This window comes from Bos taurus, chromosome 8 (assembly GCF_002263795.3).
Source record: "Bos taurus isolate L1 Dominette 01449 registration number 42190680 breed Hereford chromosome 8, ARS-UCD2.0, whole genome shotgun sequence".
In the NCBI taxonomy this organism is placed as follows: Eukaryota; Metazoa; Chordata; class Mammalia; order Artiodactyla; family Bovidae; genus Bos; species Bos taurus.
Genome location: NC_037335.1, coordinates 77,507,556 through 77,531,619, shown reverse-complemented (window position 1 = coordinate 77,531,619; position 24,064 = coordinate 77,507,556). Strand labels below are relative to the sequence as shown.

Here is a 24,064-nt window from a genome sequence, read left to right as displayed (position 1 = left end):
ATCCCTCAGGACTAATTAGGGCACCATCTTGAGCTGATTACTCCTACCTGCAGGGTAAGAGGGCTCATGTACTGAGTTTCTATTTAGTCCATAAATTGAAGCTCAACACACTCAATCTTATAGAACAATTAGAAATAATTAGGGGAAAATTGTAAAATTGCACACATGCTCCTGTGGTGCTCAATTTGATACTTAATATGTACTTAATATGCTAAAAGTACAGCTGTTATTTATGGAGAGTCCCACACTGTAGGCCACCTGCCCTCCTTAATGGAACTCAAGCCTTTACAACTATATTCTAATTGATGCCTTTCCATGCAAGTAGGGGTAGTTCTCTGATTTTCAGTTAGGGAAAGGCCCATGGGCACCGGTCCTTGTTATTGCTGGTATTTTTTAATACTTGTGTCTTTGTTTCCCTATGGTATCAGCAAAGAGGTTAGGGTATGTTGAGATGAAGCTGAGAGATGGGAAGTCACAGAGGTTTGGGAATCATAGTTTCCAAGGCCAGGCCACTGGATAGAGTTACTTGGCCCATGGTTGTCCAACCTTAGAAAAGAGTACCAAGTCATCAGAGTCCAATCCTAGGGTAGGCAGGAGCCTTACATAAACTGGCCTTACGAACTTCACACATGACTCTGTATATACACTGCCCTAGAGTCCAAAAGACCCAGACATTGATGGTATAGGTTCATAAACATGAACACTCATCAGAACCACCAGCAAGTTCGTTAAAACACTGCTGCTGGACCCAGCCCTAGAGTTTTCCATTAAGTAATTCTGAGAACTTATGGGTCTAACAAATTCCTGGGTCAAGCTGATGGAACTGGCCTGAAGTCCACTCTTAGAAATTCTGCTGTAGAGAATGGAATTTTGAGTAGTAGCCTCTCCTCCTCAGGGAACGTTTAATCTGGTCGCTTTGTATTTCCAGACCGAGTCTCCTCTGCTGGTCCGACCGTATTTACCATACGTCACCAAGTCTGAACTCCACGCGATCATGACCGCTGGGTTCTCTACCATTGCTGGAAGTGTCTTAGGTGCATACATCTCTTTTGGGGTAAGAATGTTTCAGGCTTAACTTATGGAAAAATTCAATCTTTTTTTTTTTTCTTTACTATTGTTATTTCGGTTCTTTCCTTTACTACTGCTGCCAGATAAGGAGGCAAAAAGAGTATCCCTTTTTTCTGTATAGATGGTCACAGTTCTTTTGGCATTTGAATAGAGTGACCCCAAGGAGCTTTGGTGTTTCACGTTCATATCCCAGGCACCTAAACATGAACTATATCCAACCATACCAGAATGAAATCTGGTATTTCAATCATAACCTCATATTATGAGGTTACTTCGGGTGAAAATTTAAATATGTAAAAAAAAAAATTTAACTATTACAGACACTAGTTAAAGGCCATCTAGGTCAGGCCTTAGCAAACTCTGGCCCAGGGGCAAATGTAGATCACTTTGTTTTTTTTTTTTTTTTTAATAACTACAGTTTAATTGGAAGCCAGCTATTCGTGTTCATTATCTAAGCAGCTTTTATGATACAGAGTTGAGTAGTTGTGGCCCCAAAAGCCAAAACTATTTACCCTTTACAAAAAGCTTTTTCTGACTCCTGGCTTACAGCAGAGATTCTCAAAACCTACTTCACATTAGAATCACCTGGGATTTTTAAAAAGCTTTTGAAAGCCCTAATGCCCAGGTCCATACCCCAGAGTAATTCATCCAGAATCTCTTGGGATGAGACCCAGGCATCAGTATTATTTTTCAGTCCTCAGATTTCATTGTATAGCCCAGTTTGAGAGCCGTTGGTCTATGGGATGGGGCTGAAGAATGTTATGGTAACCGGTGCACATGCCTTGAGCACAGAGCTTAGAGCCTCCAGTGGAAAAATGGAATAACATAGCAGTTGCGTGGTCCAGCTGATGAGGAATTCACATAAGATAGGCAAGTTTCAATCCAGGACTTCATCCAAATCTTACAGAGCCAATCAGTGGGAAGAAGAAAGACAAAAAGGGTAGAGACCTCAGGAACAGCAGTTTGACTCATGCCCCAGATGGATCGCTATATGAATTCTGCCTACAAAACTGTGCTGGATGGAATGGGAGTAGGGAGGGAGGAGCAGATTCTATAATTCTGGAAACACAGGGAAGAGAATCCAGAAACAGGACGAGGTTGTGGGAGGGAAAGGGAAAGAGTTTAAGCAGAACTGCAGTGAGGAAAACAAAAACAACTTACAGATTAAAGGGACTCTGAATAAACAGATATTATGTAGAGGCACAAAGGACATCAGGAAAGCAAAAGGAAGATGGAGAGGGTGTATGCATGCCTGCGCCCCAGATACCCATCAACTAAATTGAGGACATAATGAAATAGCTTTAGGGGCTATTTGAACATTTGAAAGAACAACAGAGAGGTAGAGTTATCGTCTTAGAAAGTTCCTAAACACAGGATTAATTCTCTTCTGAAATGATCAAATTTTGGTTTGTGCTTCTCCAAAAGATTTGGTCAACTGATGCCATCTCCCTTCTCTCAAGTTGATGCCCAGGATATGACTATTGAGCTTTTCCAAGCCTCCAAAGAAACACTGATTTCTGGCACAGAATCAATGCCTGCCCATCACCTCCCTTGTAAGGCATTTGGGTCATTCATTCTAAACACAACAGAAAAGCTAAACCTTAAACTGGTCTTTCTCTTGAAATCACAGGTTTCATCCTCTCACTTGTTAACTGCTTCAGTTATGTCTGCACCTGCGGCATTGGCTATTTCTAAACTTTTTTGGCCTGAGACAGAAACACCTAAAATAAACCTCAAGAATGCCATGAAAATGGAAAGTGGGTAAGTGGAACAAGTTCACCTAGTTAATAGTTAATTACTACAAAAGTAGGAGGCTGGGGGTGGGGGAGGGGAGTTTTGCTGCAAATTCGAAGTGCAGCAAAAATTTTGTTATCAGAGAACACAGTGAATTAAAGTGAATTTAATTTCACATAACTATGTAGACTCTATCCAAAATATCTTCTTTCAACACTCAAGGAAGTCTTTCCTAACTACCAGTACCTAAATGTCAATGCATTTCCTTGACTGTTCATTGTAGGCATTTCATTTAATTAACTTTTTTTTAGATTGAAGTATAGTTGGTTTATTTTTCTGGGCTCCAAAATTACTACAGATGGTGACTGCAGCCATGAAATTAAAAGATGCTTACTCCTTGGAAGGAAAGTTATGACCAACCTAGATAGCATATTGAAAAGCAGAGACATTACTTTGCCAACAAAGGTTCGTCTAGTTAAGGCTATGGTTTCTCCTGTGGTCATGTATGGATGTGGGAGTTGGACTGTGAAGAAGGCTGAGCAGTGAAGAATTGATGCTTTTGAACTGTGGTGTTGGAAAAGACTCTTGGGAGTCCCTTGGACTGCAAGGAGATCCAACTGGTCCATTCTGAAGGAGATCAGCCCTGGGATTTCTTTGGAAGGAATGATGCTAAAGCTGAAACTCCAGTACTTTGGCCACCTCATGCGAAGAGTTGACTCATTGGAAAAGACTCTGATGCTGGGAGGGATTGGGGGCAGGAGGAGAAGGGGACAAGAGAGGATGAGATGGCTGGATGGCATCACTGACTCGATGGACGTGAGTCTGGGTGAACTCCGGGAGTTGGTGATGGACAGGGAGGCCTGGCGTGCTGCAATTCATGGGGTCACAAAGAGTCAGACACGACTGAGTGACTGATCTGATCTGATCTGATAGTTGGTTTGTGATATTATATTAGGTTCAGGTGAATAGATCATTAATTTTAAATATCATATAGAGTTCATTGTGGCTCCCCTGGTAGCTCAGCGGTTAAGGATCCACCTACAATTCAGGAGACACAGGAGACATGGGTTTGATCCCTGGGTCAGGAAGATCCCCTGGAGAAGGAAATGGCAACCCACCCCAGTATTCTTGCCAGGAAAATCCCAGAGGACAGAGGAGCATGGCAGGCTGCAGTCCACAGGGTCACAAAGAGTCAGACGCAACTGACCAACTGAACCCACACAGAGGCTTCACTGGGCCATGATTTAAGACTGTTGGAAAATCATAGGATCACCATTTCCAGAAGTTTCTTATATAATAGGGATGATGAGATGTGATATTAGTTTTCCTAACCCCTCTTAGGTTCATTTACTTTTTGCTCTTTTTGAAAGAAAGAGAAAGGGGTGGAAAAAAAATAAGGAATTTAGGGTGTTCAAAAGTATGTCATTATATAACGGATTTCATCAACCAATATGTTTCTGAGATTCATCCATTGTTTGTATGTAGAGAATCATAACCATGAGTAGAAAACCAAGTTGCCAAAGTATCTATATGGAATATGTGGATTTCACTTATAAATAGCTAGCAAATGTGTAAACTAACACAATGTATTATTCAGGGGAAAGAAAATTAAAAAGGGAATCTTTTTTTTATTTTATTTTATTTTTAAACTTTACAATATTGTATTAGTTTTGCCAAATATTGAAATGAATCCACCACAGGTATACATGTGTTCCCCATCCTGAACCCTCCTCCCTCCTCCCTCCCCATACCATCCCTCTGGGTCGTCCTAGTGCACCAGCCCCAAGCATCCAGTATCATGCATCGAACCTGGACTGGCGACTCGTTTCATACATGATATTATACATGTTTCAATGCCATTCTCCCAAATCTCCCCACCCTCTCCCTCTCCCACAGAGTCCATAAGACGGATCTATACATCAGTGTCTCTTTTGCTGTCTCGTACACAGGGTTATTGTTACCATCTTTCTAAATTCCATATATATGCATTAGTATACTGTATTGGTGTTTTTCTTTCTGGCTTACTTCACTCTGTATAATAGGTTCCAGTTTCATCCATCTCATTAGAACTGACTCAAATGTATTCTTTTTAATGGCTGAGTAATACTCCATTGTGTATATGTACCACAGCTTTCTTATCCATTCACCTGCTGATGGGCATCTAGGTTGCTTCCATGTCCTGGCTATTACAAACAGTGCTGCGATGAACATTGGGGTGCACGTGTCTCTTTCCCTTCTGGTTTCCTCAGTGTGTATGCCCGGCAGTGGGATTGCTGTATCATAAGGCAGTTCTATTTCCAGTTTTTTAAGGAATCTCCACACTGTTCTCCATAGTGGCTATACTAGTTTGCATTCCCACCAACAGTGTAATAGAGTTCTAAAAAGGGAATCTTAAGCAAATCCTAGTGGGCCAAGTACCTCTGAGATTAGAGAGAAGAAGATGTGATTAACGAGGGAGTGCTCAAAGCTGTTGTGACATTCCATTTCTTAAAAGAGATGATGGATGCGACACAGACCTTCCTTGAATTGTTACTTCTTATACTGTGAACTCCCGGGTGAACTCCAGGAGTTGGTGATGGACAGGGAGGCCTGGCATGCTGTGATTCATGGGGTTGCAAAGAGTCAGACACGACTGGGCGACTGAACTGACTGACTGATACTGTGAATATTTTATAAATATTCTCTGGAAGCCATCAAATATAATTGTTTAAACCTATAATATTTTATTCTTTTTTGTTATAAACTATTTATTTATTATATTAATTATTAATATATTAATAAATATAATACAATATATATTAATTAATTGTATTAATTATTATAAATTTTTTATTATAAATTATTTCCCCAAATTAAAAGAGTGACACTTATATGCCCATCACCTACTCTCAAAAACTAAATCCTTTCATGATTTCGTGGTGAGTATTTCAGCCAGGACATGGGTTTGTCTCTCCATTCAAATGAGTTTGTCTCTCCATTCAAATGAGCTCCGATTATGCCATTTCTACACCTATGATGTCCATCCACTGACAATCCTTTAGTAATTCTGGAATTGCTATTTTTTGATAAAGTGATTCAAGGAATCTCCTAGAAGCTGCAACACAGGGAGCATCCTCATCCATTTCCCTGGTGGCGAACATTGCCGTGAATTTGATTGCCTTCCTAGCTCTGCTGTCTTTTATGAATTCAGCCCTGTCCTGGTTGGGAAACATGTTTGACTACCCACAACTGAGTTTTGAGGTACAATTCTATCATATTCCTCCTCCTTTTCATTTCTGCCAATCTTTGTTAAAAATAAAGCTGGTTTATGAATTGTCTATAATATACTCTAACTGGCTATAGTGCACTCTTCTACCATGTACAGACTTACCAGGAACCCCCCAACTTCCCACCCCTCTCTCCTCCTTCCCCCAACACATTCATTCCTGACTCCTTCCCCCAAATCCTACCTTACTTCAAATGACCAGTTTCAACCTTTACTTCTAAAGAATAAAGAGAGGCTAGAGGAGGCACAGGGATTTCTTTGCCTAAGGACACAGAGGGGATGGGAACAATCTGGTCATAGGCATGAGACCCAAAAACTGGAAGCAAATCACTGCTCTAATGAGGTCTTCTTTTTTTTTTTTTTTTGTAGGTAATATGCTCCTACGTCTTCATGCCCTTTGCCTTCATGATGGGAGTAGACTGGCAAGATAGCTTTATGGTTGCCAAACTCATAGGTTATAAGACATTCTTCAATGAATTTGTGGCTTATCAGCAACTCTCAAAGTTGATCTCTTTAAGGCAAGTGGGTGGACCCAAATTTGTGGATGGTGTGCAGCAATACATGTCGGTGAGTACATTTCCTTCCCAATATACTTCAACACATACATACATTCATCAAATAGCTGCTGGTGCCTCTGTGTGCCAGGTACCATGCCAGGTATTTGGGGTACATCAGAGAAGAAAACAGGCCCCAAATCTTTGACTTCACAATCGGGCTACGTTGAGTTAATCACAGGGCATGCATGTGCACATGTGTGTATGTGATTGTGTGTAGAAAGAAACACGGCTAATCTTTACCACTATGATCATTTACTTTTGAGCCACTATCAGTGCAAGTCCATGAGCTGGGATTATAGCCAATAGCTCAACTGATAAAGAATCCATCTGCAATGCAGAAGACCCCGGTTCGATTCCTGGGTTGGGAAGATCTGCTGAAGAAGGGATAGGCTACCGACTCCAGTATTCTTGGACTTCCCTGGTGGCTCAGCTGGCAAAGAATCTGCCTGCAATGCAGGAGATCTGGGTTTGATCCCTGGGTTGGGAAAATCCCCTGGGAAAAGGGAATGGCTACCCACTCCAGTATTCTGGCCTGGAGAATTCTGTGGACTATATAGTCCATGGGGTTGCAAAGAGTCAGACACAACTACGTGACTTTCACTTTCACTTCACTTTCACATCAGATATTTATGGAATGTCTTCTTTGAGCACTGTGCTGTGGATGGCTGCCACAGTGTTAAATGAGTGATAAAGCCTCTGTTCTCATGGGACTCGTCGTCTAATGATCATGAAGTTCTCTTTCTTCCTGTTTAAGAAACTGTTTGATCTCTGAGAAACTGCCCAAGTGCCGCCTAGTGCCTATATTAAAGAGGCAGTGAGACACAACAACTATCCTCCAAGTGAATGAGGGAAGAAAAAAAGCTCAGGCCCTATAATTATGGCACGATTTCAGGTCCATAGCCTGCAAGGAGATGCTCATGTCTACTTGGCCTTGAATGGGATGAGGGAATCCAGGTGAGGCTGTTATCTCAGCCATATTTGCAGCTGAGTCTCCAGCTTCTACTTTTCTGAAGAACAGAATTGTCACACATGGAAACTCTAAGGGAAATGGCGAACATTTCCTACCACCATTACTCATCAAAACAATCTGCTTGGAATTAACGTCCTAGGCACATATTTGGCTTTAAAGGGAAAGGGAAGGAAAAGCATGCTGTTCAAGGTTCTGAGACTGCCCACCTCTGACCATCTCTCCCAGCCTCCCAAACACCAAACACGCAGATTACTCCCACGTGTTACACAAATATAACAGCATACTCCAGGGAAGTATTGATTTGTATTTATGGTCAGGGGCATTTTGACCCACACATCTGAGATGAACAATAACTCTGCAGGTCTCCTGTTTCTCAGTGTTCATTCTTCAACTGACCACACAATGGAGCTTGGCCAAACATCCTCATCATTTGGATGCCACCACAAACTAGCTGGCTTCCCTGCCAAAAGTAAAGAATAGGCTACATTAAGTGAAATGTTTTCCATCCCCTACTGCCGGTTGCCTGGAAAAAGTAGTTTTGTTATTAAGCAAAGTGAGCTCTCAGTTCTGGCTGTACTAAGCAGGTTTGTGAACAGGTTATTAAGAGGATAGAAATAGAACAGTAAAGCTGATGTGGGTTGGGAGTAAGCCCAACCAGAGGCAGACTCACAGGAGGATATTTGGAGATAGGAACTCAATGGCTTTTGCTATTGTTGAGTCACAAAGGGGAAAGCATTTTGTTTTTCCAAATGTCTTATTTCCAGTCAACCAAATGGGGACGAGTTCTTACAATTTCTGTTTACCAACCAACAAGTGGTGGGAGTATCCCACCATCTCTTGGAAGAGGTACAATGTGACTAAAGCATACAACCTGGGTCCGTAAGGCAAAAACACAGTGTTATCCATTGAAGTATGCACACTGATGACCTTCATCTAAGTGTTCAGAATGCATATGTACAGATGGCCAACTGACACATGGAAAGATGCCCATCACTAATTATTAGAGAAATGAAAATCAAACTGCAATGAGCACAATCGCACATCAGTCAAAAGGACCATCATTAAAGTCTACAAATAACAAATGCTGGAGAGGGAATGGAGAAAAGGGAGCCCTCCTACACCGTTGGTTGGAATGTAAATTGGTACAGCCACTATGGAAAATAGTATGGAGGTTCCTTGAGAGCTCAGTTGGTAAAGAATCCACCCGCAATGCAGGAGACCCCAGTTTGATTCCTGGTCAGGAAGATCTGCTGGAGAAGGGATAGGTTACCCACTCCAGTATTCTTGGGCTTCCCTTGTGGCTCAGCTGGTAAACAATCTGCCTGCAATGCAGGAGACCTGGGTTCGATCCCTAGGTTGGGAAGATCCCCTGGAGAAGGGAGAGGCTACCCACTCCAGTATTCTGGCCTGGAGAATTCCATGGACTGTATAGTCCATGGGGTCGCAAAAAGTCAGACATGACTGAGAGACTTTCACTTTCACTTTTCCTCAAAAAACTAAAACTAGAGTGACCATATGATCCAACAATCCCATTCCTGGGAATATACTCAGAGAAAAGTGTAACCCCAGTGTTCATAGCAACACTATTTACAATAGCCAAGACATGGAAGCAATCTAAATGTCCATCAATGGATGAATGGATAAAGAAGATATGGTACATATACACAATAGAATACAACTTAGTCATAAAAAATAATAAAATAATGTCATTTAGAGCAACGTAGATGAACCTATTATCATACTAAGTAAAGTAAGTCAGAAAGAGAAAGACAAATACCATATGACATCACTTATATCTAAGTGAAATCTAAAATATAACACAAATGAAATTATTTATGAAGCAGACACAGAGTCACAGACATGAAAAACAAACTTACAGTTACCAAAGGGGAAAGAGAAAAGAAGGGATAAATTAGGTTTGGTACTGGCAGATTAAAACTACTATACATAAAGTAGATAAACAATAAGGTCCTACTGTATAGACTAGCAAACTAAATTTATACCCTGTAATAAACCATAATGGAAAAGAATACATATCTGTATATAATATATATATATATATATATATATATATATATATATCTGAATCATTTTGCTGAGCAGAAGAAACTAACAAAACAGTGTAAATCAAATATACTTCAGTTTAAAAAAAAAAAAGAGGAATGCATATGTAGCACGTTACCCCCAGAATGAGCCCTTTATCACTCCATCATTTTCACCATCTTCTTTTTCTTAGAATAAAGATAATACTTTCCATGTTTGTTTGTTTACACATAAAACGTACCATGGTACAGAACTCAAAGGTACAAGAGGTGTACAGGGAAAGGAAGTCATCCTCCCTATTTCTCTACGATTCCGCTCCTCTCCACATTTCGCATCATGCTCTCTGCTGTTAGCAATGCTCTTTGCCCTTGGCAACGTATCTTGGATGCCTGTGACACAATATGAACACATCATAACTTATTTCAACCAGTCGCTCGTTGATGAGCACTATTACAGTTTTTTAGCTATTAGAAGTAATGCTGCAATGACTTTCCTTGTACCTGTGGCATCTTTGATCCAGTACAAGGAGAGCTGAAGGAACTATTATTAATTTCCTAGTACAGTGCAGCTCTTTCTATCACATAACTCTTGGGCAAAGGCTAAGTGGAATCATCCCAGCCTCCTTTTCCTCTTATTATAAGACCCTACATGGCCACATCTGTGTCCCTTCTTCCCCTAGATCCTCAGAAATGAGGAGGGAATCTTAAGCACTTTTTGCCATCTCCTTCCCCATGGCCTCTTAACAAGCTTGCCTATTTTTGAAGCCAATTGAACTAAATGAAAAAGCAATAGACTGAGCAGGGGACAAGAATGAGCTTTTCCGCAAACAGTGGACCGCCCAAATACTTGAAATATTTTTTTTTCCTGTCTGCATGATGATGGAGAATATCAACAAAGGAGTTCTCAGAAATTGTGAAAGAGAAGAGGAGCTTTATAATCAACAAAAAAACTTACCATTACCACTTGAACCTTGAACATGAGCTTTTAAAAATTCAGTTAGTGAAAAAAAAAAAAAGAAAAAAAAAGGCACTGCTACTTTTGATAGAGCGTTAGCCTGGTTTGTTCTTCAAAACAAATCATAGATTTTTCAGGATTTTGGTAAAGAAAATTATTGCCTTGGTCATGTGGGCGCCTTTGCCAGTTTGGCTGTGTCTCTGGTGAACAACTGAGCCCACTGAATCTTCCAAGCCTCCCACAGTCAGCTGCTCAATCTGAGGAAGATTATCTGGACTGAGCAGCATGTCTTATCCATTGGAACAGAGGAGGAGGGTCATGCTCATGCTTCCAAGAATCCTCCTGCCATCTTCTCATCTTTCCCTGTAAAAAGACTATTCACTCTCCTAGTACCTAATATTCCTATGATCTGGTCAGAGCTGAGGAAAAAAGAAAGGCAAGCACACACACAGATAGCGGAAAGGAACCTCTCTGCTATCTGTGAACTTCCTTTTTGCTAAGATAATTCCTTTTCACTGAAGTATAATTTACATACCAAAAAAGGCCTATATTTTGATAAATCTGTCACCTTTGTAACCACGCCCACAGTCAAGATAATGAACATTTCCACCACACTTAGAAAACTTCCCTTGGCCAGTTGTCAACAACACCTCATCCCACCCCAACCCAGTCCCAGGAAACCAGTGATCTTTCTCTCACTATAAATCATTTTTGCTTGTTCTAGAATTTCGTATAAATGGATTCAGGATTCATATTGTTGCATGTGTTCGTTTTTTCCTTTCTATTGTAGAGTAGTATCCTATTTTATGGATATCCACACTTTATTTATCCATCTGGCTATTGAAGGACATTTGAGTTGTTTCCAGCTTGGGGCTATTATGAATAAAGCTGCTTTATATACTCATGTACAATCTCCTTATAGGCATATGCTTTTATTTCTCCTGGGAACATTCCTAGGAGTGGTATTAGTGCTCATACAGGCTCTTATGTTAATTCAATTACAAAAAAACCTGCTAGGTATGTTCATATTTTACGAACAGGCTGTGCCACTTTACATTCCCACTAACAGTGTATAAGAATTCCCATTGCTCCACATCCTTGCCAACACTTCATGTTGTTCATCTTTTTTTGCCATTTTAATGGATGCATAGTGATAGTTTATTGTTTTCATTTAATTTTCATTTTCCTGGTGACAATTGATGTCAAACATCTTCTTCTGTGCTTATTGTGGCCACTTGCATATCTTTCATGAAATCTTTTTATCTGTTTTTTATTGGGTGCTTGTCTTCTTAATGAGTTATAGCATTTCTTTATACATTCTGAATAAGTCCTCTGTCAAATAAATGTAATGTGAGTATTTTCTAGAACCAATTTTGTATCATCAGCAGCTAATACTTTGCCTGACACAATATAAAAGTTATCATTGAGCAGAAAATAGCATTTGTAGAGGCCAAGACTACCAATCTAAGAACTTCATGAAGTCTCTGAACCCACAGAGCCCCTTTTCCTTCCTCAAAATTCAGGGGGAGATGGAAAAAACAACGGGTGTTTGACACCATACACTGTACATTTACCTGTCAATAGTGATTTCATAGTCAGAATTGGAAGCCCAGTTAGGATATCAGATTTACTAAACTAGGTCACATCATGTATACATCTGTGTGTTTATGCTTATTTCCAGATGCGTTCTGAGGCAATCTCCACTTATGCTCTCTGTGGCTTTGCCAATTTTGGTTCCCTGGGAATAGTGATCGGTGGACTCAGTAAGTGAAAAGAATATTCTTCACCAACAGATACAGTGTAAACGTGCTTCTGATCTCCATGTTGCTCTGTAACATTATTTGTGTTAGAAAAAGAGATACTGCAACAGCAGTTAATTCTTTGGGGCCTATTTTTGCCCCCACTCTGCAATGTACTTTTCCTATGTGTGTCCTGGCTAACATCAGGAGTGAGTTCAGTCCCTCAGTCGTGTCCGACTCTTTGCAACCCTATGAATCGCAGCACGCCAGGCCTCCCTGTCCATCACCAACTCTCGGAGTTCACTGAGACTCACGTCCATCAAGTCAGTGATACCATTCAGCCATCTCATCCTCTGTCGTCCCCTTCTGCTCCTGCCCCCAATCCCTCCCAGCATCAGAGTCTTTTCCAATGAGTCAACTCTTCGCATGAGGTAGCCAAAGTACTGGAGTTTCAGCTTTACCATCATTCCTTCCAAAGAAATCCCAGGGCTGATCTCCTTCAGAATGGACTGGTTGGATCTCCTTGTAGTCCAAGGGACTCTTCTCCAACACCACAGTTCAAAAGCATCAATTCTTTGGTGCTCAGCTTTCTTCACAGTCCAACTCTCACATCCATACATGACCACTGGAAAAACCATGGCCTTGACTAGATGGACCTTTGTTGGCAAAGTAATGTCTCTGCTTTTCAACATGCTATCTAGGTTGGTCATAACTTTCCTTCCAAGGAGTAAGCGTCTTTTAATTTCAATGGCTGCAGTCACCATCTGCAGTGATTTTGGAGCCCAGAAAAATAAAGTCTGACACGGTTTCCACTGTTTCCCCATCTATTTGCCATGAAGTGATGGGACTGGATGCCATGATTTTCGTTTTCTGAATGTTGAGCTTTAAGCCAACTTTTTCACTCTCCACTTTCACTTTCATCAAGAGGCTTTTGAGTTCCTCTTCACTTTCTGCCATAAGGGTGGTGTCATCTGCATATCTGAGGTTATTGATATTTCTCCTGGCAATCTTGATTCCAGCTTGTGCTCCTTGTACAGATATTATTACCCCACTCAAAGATGACAAATACATTTCACTTTGCATGCCAATTCCAGTAGATTTTTAATGACCACCTGGAGAAGGATTCTGAGGGCCAGTGGAAGTTCAATGGGAAAATGCTGTGATTAATTAATTCTGTGCCACCATAGGCAAAGAAGGGGATGGTGAGAGATGAGTTGCAGATATTTGGGATCCCTCCTTGCAACCCATTTACTTTGCCATGCCCTTAACACACTGTGAGGTCTCCTACGCCAGAGAAACTTCTCTGGGTGTGGAGCTCATCACTTAGTTCTTGAATCTTGAATTTTCCCACTCAGTTTACAAAAGGAAAAGAAAAGTCAGCTGACCTGAGACTCCAGCCCTAGAACTCTCAGAGGCAAAGAATTTGGAATTTAAATCAATATCCTCAACATTAACCTTTCATACTTTCTTTCACGTTCCCCAGCTTCCATGGCTCCTTCAAGAAAGCGTGACATCACCGCAGGAGCAATGAGAGCTCTGATTGCGGGGACCATCGCCTGCTTCCTGACAGCCTGCATCGCAGGTATTATATTGTGTTGTTTGTGTCCTGTCTCCCTGCACTCACAGGATGGCAACATTGGGGGGACAGTGCCCACCACTTACATACACAGCATATGTTGCTGTAGAGAGCTGAGAGGCAGAGCTGCTCTTAAGCATACTGTGATGTGAAATGTGTGGAGCATGGTGGAGAAGTCAAGAATAGAAGAAGAGTTCGGTGACATCATTAATTAAATAAATGGCACTCTGTTCCACTTCTAGGCATGCTTACCAACACTCCTGTAGACATCAACTGCCACCACATTTTGGAGAATGCCTTCAACTCCGGCTTAGTCAGAAATACAACCAACGTCGTATCTTGTTGCCAGGGTCTACTGAGCAGGTATTGTACTTTTGATGATAACTTCTTTATAGTCATCATTAATAATAAAAATACCGTCCACTTATTATAACTTCATAACTCTTCATAACCCTGTGTGGCAGTTCTAACCACCTTTCATCTTTTTATTTATTTATGACTATACTGGTTCTTTGTTGCTGAGTGTGGGCTTTCTCCAGGTGCAGCCAGCAGGGGCTACTCTTTGTTGTGGCATTGTGGTGCATGGGCTCCTCACTGCAGTGACTTCTCACTGTGGATCATAGGTTTTAGGTACCTAGGCTTCTGTAGTTGAGGCACACTAGATTCTAGAGTGCAGGCTCAGTGGTTGTGGCACACAGGCTTAGTTGCTCCACAGCATGTGGAATCTTCCTGGACTAGGGACCGAACCCATGTCCCTTACATTGGTAGGTGGATTCTAAACCACTGGACCACCAGGGGATCCCAAAACACCTCCATCTTGACTTTTCTCAACTAAGACTAGAAACCATAACACTAACCAATGCTGCTCAAACATTTTAATATGCCCCCAGCTGTGTATTAGGCACTGTATGAATTAGCTCAGTTAAACCTTGCAACCACTGTATAAGTTGGGCACTATTGCTTTTTTAAGCATTAGATAAAATCAGGGCTTGGAGAAACTATGTCACTTACTGAAGCAAAATGAGTGCAAGCAAGAGTAAGATAGAAGGAGCCAAGAAAATTTGAGTCTTTCTGCCCAGACCCTTATCTAAGACCCTAGTACTAGTTACTAGGTACTGCCTCCCTTTCAAAAGTATCGAGCAATGCAGACTACCCTGACAGCACGCTGGTGATGAGCCTCTGTGGATGAGGGGCCATCAGTGACTCATGCCAGCCCTCCAATCTTGTACAGTTTCTATCTTCAAAATCAGTATCACCACTCCATCTGCCCTTCTTAAGGTGCAAGTTTTGGGGGTTTTTTAAAATATAATTTTATTTATTTATTTTTGGCTGTGCTGGACTTTGGCTGTGGCATGGGTCTTTCTCTAGTTGCAGTGAGCAGGGGTGACTCTCCGGTTGCAGTGCATGGGCTTCTCATTTCAGTGGCCTCTCTTCTTGCAGAGCATCAACTCTAGGGCACGTGGGCTTCAGTAGTTGAGGCTCCCAGGCTCTAGAGCTCAGATTCAGTAGCTGTGGTGTATGGGGTTAGCTGGTCCGCAGCACGTAGGATTCTCCGAGCCCAGGGATCAAACCTATGTCTCCTGCATTGGCGGGAGGATTCCTTTCCACTGAGCCACCAGGGAAGCCCCATGTGCAAGTGTTTTATAAAGATTGATTCTATCTTTTATTTGTTTACTCTGGAGGAAATAAGGGGAGTCTTTCAGGCCAAACAGGGTTTAAGAGCCAAAACTACTTTATCCTTAACCTACCCTAACCAGAATGTTAGGCTTCCCTGGTAGCTCAGATGGTAAAGAATCTGCCTGCAATGTGGCAGACCCAGGTTCAATCCCTGGGTTGGAAAGATTTCCTGGAAAAGGGTATCGCAATTCACTCCAGTATTCATGCCTGCAGAACTGCATAGACAGAGGAGCCTGGTGGGCTACAGTCCATAGGATTACAGAGTCAGACACCACTGAGTGATGAACACTAACACTAACTGGAATGTGAGGGAAGAAATAGGCTTCCTACCCTGTGCTATGTCTCATGTGTCATCTTCTGTTCATCTTCTATTTCTGTCTTTGAAGTCTCAACTAACTGTTTTATTCTCCTTTGCTCCAGTGCTGTTGTCAAGGGTCCTGGTGAGGTCATCCCAACCGGAAACCATAGCCTATATTCTTTGAAGAACTGCTGCAACTTGTTGAATACACCAACACTGAACTGCAGTTGGATTCCTAACGTACTTTGAGTCCAGCCACTCCTCCAACAGAACTCTTAAGTACAGGTGCTGAATTTTCTGCTTTGAGGAGAGTGGGGAGAAACAAGCTATTTCCACAGATCAATACTTCTGTCATGGAGTTTCAACTTTAAAGAAGAAAACCAGGAGTGAATGCTTCAGGTCTATAGCATCTTCTTCCTCCCCTTTCTTCTCCTCCCCACTACTGAGAATTACTTATTTTGGTGTCCCAAAGTGACATGTTGGAGACAATGCAAAGATGCTTTTTAGTGAAATGTTCATCACCAATGATCTTAATAGCATAAAGACCACATTATATGAGGAAACACAAATACTAATGACTGGATTAAATGGGCTTCACCCAAAAGAAAGAATGTGAGAAAGGTTTTGGAATACCTTAAGTAATTTATTTGTGTTTTCATTTTTGTCCAGACACAAGAGTAATTTTTTAAATCCATGTGTAAATAGTTGATTTGTATGTGTTGTGTGTGTATGTGTAGTGGTGATGAAGTGGGAACATAAATGGTATTTGCATGTCCTTTCCCTCTGTTCTATATGTTCTGGTGTCAGCCTTCATAAAAGCCTATGGCACAGTATGTAAGAGATGCCAGTTATTCATATGTTGGTTCTCCTCTGTTTACTATGACTATTATTTTTCTCTCTCACTCTTTTTTCTCTTTTTAACTCTTTGCATTTCTCTACTCTGTTTTATTCCTGAGAGTTAAAGTCTCCCCCTTTTCAAATTCAAAAATTAATATTCATTTTTAATAAAAAGTGGCAATATTACACATATACCCCTTTCTCTCCATCCTATTCACTCCAGTCTCTTTCCAGTACCACACTCGGAAATTATTGTTAATGGGCTAGTACTGAGGGAGGAAGATATTATTTCTAAGTCATGTGATGAGAATAGATAGTAAGGGGGTAAGGATCAGGCCAATGACCTGGTGAGCACTTGAGGCTTGCTGCCTCCAGAAATCTTATCAATACTGTGTGAACTTTGTGAGTGGTGCTGGGCTAGGTGGAAGTTTCCCTTTTCCCAGTAAAGCTATTCAGTCGAAGGTTTTGGTAGACAGTGGTGACTTCACTCTTCTTTGGCAGATGTAGATACTAGAGAGCTATTTATTCCTCATAGTATATCCTCCACCCACCCGTAGTCTTCTGAAATGGCAAAGATGGAGTGTCTTTGTGTTTCCTGTGTGTTTCCTTGGCTGTCGCCCAAGGTCACCCAGCGCTGTTTTGCACTCACCCAGCATAGAAAGTTGCTGTCAGTCTATGCACCCTGACCTTGTTTCAAGCCAAGGCTGTGAAATGAAGAATTTTGCATTCTGTCTTATCTGTGCCTGGAATGCGAAGTCTCCACCCTTCTTTCTGAGTCTATCTTCACACTGATACAGTTTTCATTAACCTGAAAGTCCTTTTTCAAATACAGTATTGTGAGTCCAGATATGAATGTTTCCTAATCTCAATAAAGAGGGACATTTACTGCTTCTTATTCTCCTTATTATTTTCCACTGATTTGCAAACAGAGAAGGGGTCAGAAGTGGCATTTCTCTCTCCAATCCAGAAGCTGTGGTTACAAACAAATTCTCTGACACCACAGAAGCCTTAGGGTCACAGCTAAGAATAGATTGGAGTCATGAAATATGGAAATTTTTCTTGATTTTTCTTTCCATTGATAAAATCAGCACATCCAAGCAGTTAGGTCTGAGTGAGGTCTCTGTAACTATACAGATTATTAACATGCATTCATTTTGCAAATACTCCCACCTAATTGTTCTCGTGTTTCTATAGTTTAATTAAGCTGGTAGGCCATTGTGAAGAGCTTAAGACATGCACCTGCCCAATGAGGCTGACTTCCAATTACAGAACAATTCCAAAATCAGGAATGATTATAAAGAAGGTATTAAAGGACAACAGTGTTCCAGGAAGGATTAAACTACAATGAATGTACTGGAGCAGGGGAAGCAGAAGCAATCATTCACATTTTCAACAGGCAGGAGCACAGGATTAAAGAAGACATGCTTGGTACAGGCGCACCATATGGTGCTAATTGTCCTAAAAAATACTTATCTTTTTACAACTGTGTGTGCGTGCGTGTGTGCATGCGTGTGTGCTCAGTTGTGTATCTTTGCAACCCCATGGACTGTAGATCACCAGACTCCTCTGTCCATGGAATTTTCCAAGTAAGAATACTGGAGTGGGTTGCCATTTCCTTCTCCAGGGGGGTCTTTCCAAGTCAGGGATTAAAGCATCTCTTGCATCTCCTGTGTTGGCAGGTGGATTATTTACCACTTGTGCCACGTTTTACAATCTGTTAATAAAAACAACTTTTCATTTAAACTAAAGCAGGAAGAAAAGGTCCCATTGGCCATTCTTTTTCTGACTCTAAAGACAACAAGCATTCATGATGATGAGTGTATTTTCCTTCATATGACAAAGGCCCTGTGACTGCCCTGGACGTAGAGAGAGTTCTTCCTACCCTGGTCGCTAGTGGGCCACTTGGCATTTCTATTTCAAGAGACTCTAGAAAGTAGACAATAGTTCAGTTCAGTTCAGTTGCTCAGTTGTGTCCGACTTTTTGAGACCCCATGAACCACAACACACCAGGCCTCCCTGTCCATCACCAACTCCCAGAGTCCACCCAAACCCACGTCCATCGAGTTGATGACGCCATCCAACCATCTCATCCTCTGTTGTCCCCTTCTCCTCCTGCCCTCAATCTTTCCCAGCATCAGGGTCTTTTCCAATGAGTCAGCTCTTCACATCAGGTGGCCAAAGTATTGGAGTTTCAGCTTCAACATCAGTCCTTCCAATGAACACCCAGGACTGGTCTCCTTTAGCATGGACTGGTTGGATCTCCTTGCAGTCCAAGGGACTCTCAAGAGTCTTCTCCAACACCATAGTTCAAAAGCATCAATTATTCAGCACTCAGCTTTTTTCACAGTCCAACTCTCACATCCATACATGACCACTGGAAAAACCATAGCCTTGACTAGATGGACCTTTGTTGGCAAAGTAATGTCTCTGCTTTTCAACAGGCTATCTAGGTTGGTCATAACTTTCCTTCCGAGGAGTAAGCGTCTCTTAATTTCATGGCTGCAATCACCATCTGCAGTGATTTTGGAGCCCAAAAAAATAAAGTCTGACACTGTTTCCACTGTTTCCCCATCTATTTGCCATGAAGTGATGGGACCACATGCCATGCTCTTAGTTTTCTGAATGTTGAGCTTTAAGTCAACTTTTTCACTTTCCTCTTTCACTTTCATCAAGAGGCTCTTTAGTTCTTCTTCACTTTCTGCCATAAGGGTGGTGTCTTTTGCATATCTGAGGTTATTTATATTTCTCCCGGAAATCTTGATTCCAGCTTGTGCTTCCTCAAGCCCAGCGTTTCTCATGATGTACTCTGCATATAAGTTAAATAAGCAGGGTGACAATATACAGCCTTGACGTACTCCTTTTCCTATTTGGAACCAGTCTGTTGTTCCATATCCAGTTCTAACTTTTGCTTCCTGACCTGCATACAGGTTTCTCAAGAGGCACGTCAGGTGGTCTGGTATGCTTATACTCTTTCAGAATTGTCCACAGTTTATTGTGATCCACACAGTCAAAGGCTTTGGCATAGTCAATAAAGCCGAAATAGATGTTTTTCTGGAACTCTCTTGCTTTTTCGATGATCCATCAGATGTTGGCAATTTGATCTCTGGTTCCTTTGCCTTTTCTAAAACTAGCTTGAACATCTGAAAGTTCGCGGTTCACGTATTGCTGAAGCCTGGCTTGGAGAATTTTCAAACCAGCTCCCCTACTCACTCTGCCTCTTGCAAAATAGGAAGACAGTGACTGAACTTTAGGGATACATTTCATAAATGGAACAGAGAAAAGCACTCAAATACCAATCTTGCAATTTCGTTCTCTGGCAACTGCCAACCCCCCTTTTTTTTCTTTTTTCGACCATATCCTGTGGCTTGCAGGATCTTAGTTCCCTGACCAGGGATTGAACCCAGGTCCAGTACAGTAAAAGCGTGGAGTTCTAACCACTGGAGCACCAGGGAATTCCCCAACCACTTTAGTATGAGAAACCAAGTTTAGGGAAAAAAACGATGTCTTCCAAGTCATGTTTACATGCAGAATCAGCTCCATATCTTCCATGCACTGGGCATGCTTCCAGTAATACTCATAAAATAAGAGGACTGTAGAATCCTAAGTCACTCAGAAATGTCTCATTTCCTTGCACTTCCCAGCCCACCCCCACTTGGAAGTCATGTAGAGCTACCTATGATTTAGTAATCTGTAGATTACTGTAGCTAATAGGGGCTTCCCAGGTGGCTCAGTGGTAAAGATTCCATCTGCCACTGCAGAAGACACAAGAGACGCAGATTCAATCCCTGGGTCACAAAGATCCCCTGGAGTAGGAATGGCAATCCACTCCAGTATTCTTGCCTGGAAAATTTCATGGACAGAGGAGCCTGATGGGCTACAGTCCATCGGGTCACAAAAAGTCGGACGTGACTGAGTGAGTAAACAAAGGCGCATAGCTAAAAGGAGAATTGGGGCACTATTCCCTGGTCTAATCCAAGTTCCTTCAACTTCAGAGTGCATACCTCATTTCATAGTTATTCACTCATGTCTGTCTGACCCACTAGATAGACTACTAATTCCTATATATCTCCAGTACTAGTACCTGGCATCTCGTAGACAGTAGTAGTCAGTACATGTTTTTTCAGTGTATGATTAATACAAAATTACTAACCTTCACATAAGCAGGGATAGTTAATTAAATCACTGTTAAAAAAAACTTTTTAAAATAGCTCATCTAGAAATCCAGAATACATACTTAGAATAAAAATTGCAAATGATATTCCAGCGTATAACCAAGAAATTAGAAATCTTCCTCCCACCTCAGTTTCATTCCTCACAGTCAGCTACAGTGAACACTGGTGTCACTGTTCATTTTTATCAGCATATAATAAACTATACAGTAAGTTATAACTATCAAACTGGAGTGAATGAGTCTTCTTTCAAATCTTAATGTCAGAATTACTTTCACCTTCTATTTCTTGGCAACATCAAGCACATAGTTTTGCTTATCTTATAATAAACTGTACTGAACAATGATTAGCGAACAAAGTGCAGGCAACTGGTCTTCATGATAATTAGCAAGGCCAGTCTGCAATTCAGGTGTTGTCTCCCATGAAGCTAAATGGAATCATTAAAACACCCCAATGCCCAATGTGAATAGGTGTACTTAAGTAACCAGATTCTTTCTGCTTCTATGAGCAAATTTGAAAAGCTGTTATAGGAAATGGGAAACAGCAAGCTGGTTGCCACTGCTGGCAAGTGTGAAATATGATTCAGCAGCTAAGCGTCCACCTCTGGACCCGAACTATCACTGTTCAAATCTGTTCAAATCCTGCCCCTAGTTCAAATCCCAGCCCCATTACCTTAGATATATATTTATGTAACCACTCTGTGCCTCGGTTTCCCCATTTGTAAAGTGCAAATAAACATATATTCTCTTGTATAGTTTTGTGATAATAAAGTTAAATCATGTAAAGCACTTAGAAAAATGCCTCACAGAGAAAGGCTATAAAATACACTTGTATTATACACACACACACATACACTTGTATATACATCAAGGTATAGTTTATAGACAATAAATGTATAGATTTTAAGTGTACATTTTGAGTGACTATCACCCCAATCAAGATGGAGCACATTTTCATCATTTCAGAAAGCTCCCCGGTCCACTCTGCCTCACCCCCATACTCCCATATTCCCAGGCAAGCCTGACAGATTTTCTTTCCACTAGAGATCAGTTCAGATAAATGGTTCAGCTAGAACATCATATAAATGGGTTCATACAGCACATGCTCTTTTGTCTCTTTTCTCGTTCAGCATAATGAACTTAAGTTTTGTCTGTCATTCTGTTTTTATCGCTGTTCCTCCATTGTATAACTACACCACCATTTATATGTCCCTTCTACTCTTGATTGGCATTTAGGTTGTTTTTGTTTTTGTAGAATATTTGTTTTTCAGAAAAATTTCTATTTGCTGCACACTCTTAAGGAGTTTCAGGATATGTTAAGCTTTGGATATATAAATTGAAATGTGAAGAATGCATGGTTTACCCACATGGAGGTTTGCTCCTTTTTTTTTTTTCTTTTCCTTTTTTTTTCACCATGCCACTTGGCTTGCAGTATCTTAGTTCTTTAACCAGAGTTTGAACCTGGGCCCTGGGCAGTGAAAACATGGAGTCCTACCCACTGAACCGCCAAGGAATTCCTGGAATTTTGCTCCTTATCATCCTTCCTCTCCCTCATAATCTTGCTGAATCTTTTTACTTATACGTCATTCTTCATGAGGACTTTCAAGACAGTTGGCTTCCAGGCCACAGACTGAAAGGCTACAGCTCCATGACATGATCACTCTTGGCTGAATACAGTGTTGATTAGCTGCTCCCACACAGCACGTAACAGTACTCTCACTCTATTGCACTCTGAGAAAAATCATTTGGCTTTCCTAAGTCTCCAATAAAAGTAAGAGTTATGTTAACATTTAACTTCATAGAATTCTAAAGCAAGAACATGAATTAAAAATATATAAGAAATGTAAGAAACACTTTGTAGTTTGCAAGTATTATAGGAAAGTACCATGCATCTTCGAGGTGAGCTTTGGTTATACATAACAGATTTAGGCTCCAGTAGTTTGCAAGGTACAGAAGTATCTATCCGCTGAAAATGTTGTTACTTAGGAGCCATGATAAACTTAACCCCATTTATGGGACAAGTTGGCCAGTTCTTCAAAGCATCTGTGCAAAACAAAGATTCAAATTCTCATTAGAATTCACCCATCAAAATTCCACCTGCCCTTTTCTGAGATGGGCATCTCAAACAGTTGAGAATTATTTGCTCTCTTTGACCATCCGTTCATCAGGGTCTGGCCACAGAAAACAGGCTATGTGGAAAGTGAGAGTTTCTGCATCTACTTAAACCAAAAGGAACCAAACAGAAGGAAACAATATGTTCTTGGGGACTCAGGAGAGGTCCTCCTGTTGCAGCCTGACTTGAGTATTGCTTCCATAGCAACAGACTTCAGCGTTCTCAAACAAGAGCCAAGTGCTCACAGGAGGCTGCAGCTGGACACTCAAAAAAGTTTTTTCTCAAAAGCTATGAAAGTACTCAAAAAGAATTCAATTAAAATTCCATCTAAAATTGGCGGGCGGTGGGGGGGGGGGTCGTCTAGATGATCTGAGGATAAAGTTAATTTCTTAAATATTCTCTTTTCCATCTTCCCATTAATACAGGAATATGTTTCAGGAGAATTTCATTCAGGTTACAGCTTTTCACAAGTGCCTCTGGTCAAAAAGGCATTGTCCATATATCAATAGCAAGGAGCAGGTCAGAGACCGAGAGAATTGTCCCAGCAAGCTGGCCAGAGCCTGGGGAGCCCTGAGAGGATGGGTGAGATTTGGGGCTCCAGAAGTGACTCCCTTTGGTGGCCTGCTGCAACTGTATAGGGACAGGTGTTTATTTCTCTACCCCTTCTTATAATAAGCTTTTATAAATGCCTGATTGCAGAAGTAATCAGCTTATTTTGTAGAAAAATATTCATAACCTGAAAAAGAAAATAAAAACATCCATATCCCATCACAAAGTATAACAAGTACTAATAATCTGTGTGATATAGTCATTCAATGTGTGTGTGCATGTGTGTGGGTGTGGGTGTGTGTGTAAGACTTTTAAAATAGATCACTACTATTATTTATTTTGAGGCCAGCTTTTCCCTCGTAATATATCATGAACACTTTTTAAAAAATATTTATTTGGCTGTGCTAGGTCTTAGGTGCAGCATGTGGGATCTTCGATCTTCATTGAGGTACTAAAAAAGGGATCTTTTTTAGTTGGGGCACGCAAAATCTTTAATTGCAGCATGTAAACTCTTCG

At 41.1% G+C, this 24,064-nt stretch overlaps 1 protein-coding gene across 2 annotated transcripts in view; it reads left to right on the top strand.

Annotated features, from left to right (window-relative positions):
* Window positions 1-17,609, top strand: part of SLC28A3 (solute carrier family 28 member 3) — a 73,245-nt gene extending 55,636 nt beyond the window's left edge. The window contains exons 9-16 of one of the 2 annotated variants that reach the window (XM_059888999.1): window positions 929-1,054; window positions 2,699-2,829; window positions 5,874-6,042; window positions 6,437-6,634; window positions 12,273-12,354; window positions 13,814-13,912; window positions 14,149-14,269; window positions 16,004-17,609. In XM_059888999.1, the coding sequence (XP_059744982.1) occupies window positions 929-1,054; window positions 2,699-2,829; window positions 5,874-6,042; window positions 6,437-6,634; window positions 12,273-12,354; window positions 13,814-13,912; window positions 14,149-14,269; window positions 16,004-16,130 (1,053 nt within the window). In that variant the 3' untranslated portion in view covers window positions 16,131-17,609. The remainder of the gene's footprint in view (window positions 1-928; window positions 1,055-2,698; window positions 2,830-5,873; window positions 6,043-6,436; window positions 6,635-12,272; window positions 12,355-13,813; window positions 13,913-14,148; window positions 14,270-16,003) is intronic. The other variant, NM_001192167.2, reaches the window with a different exon arrangement.
* Window positions 17,610-24,064: the final 6,455 nt, after the last annotated feature.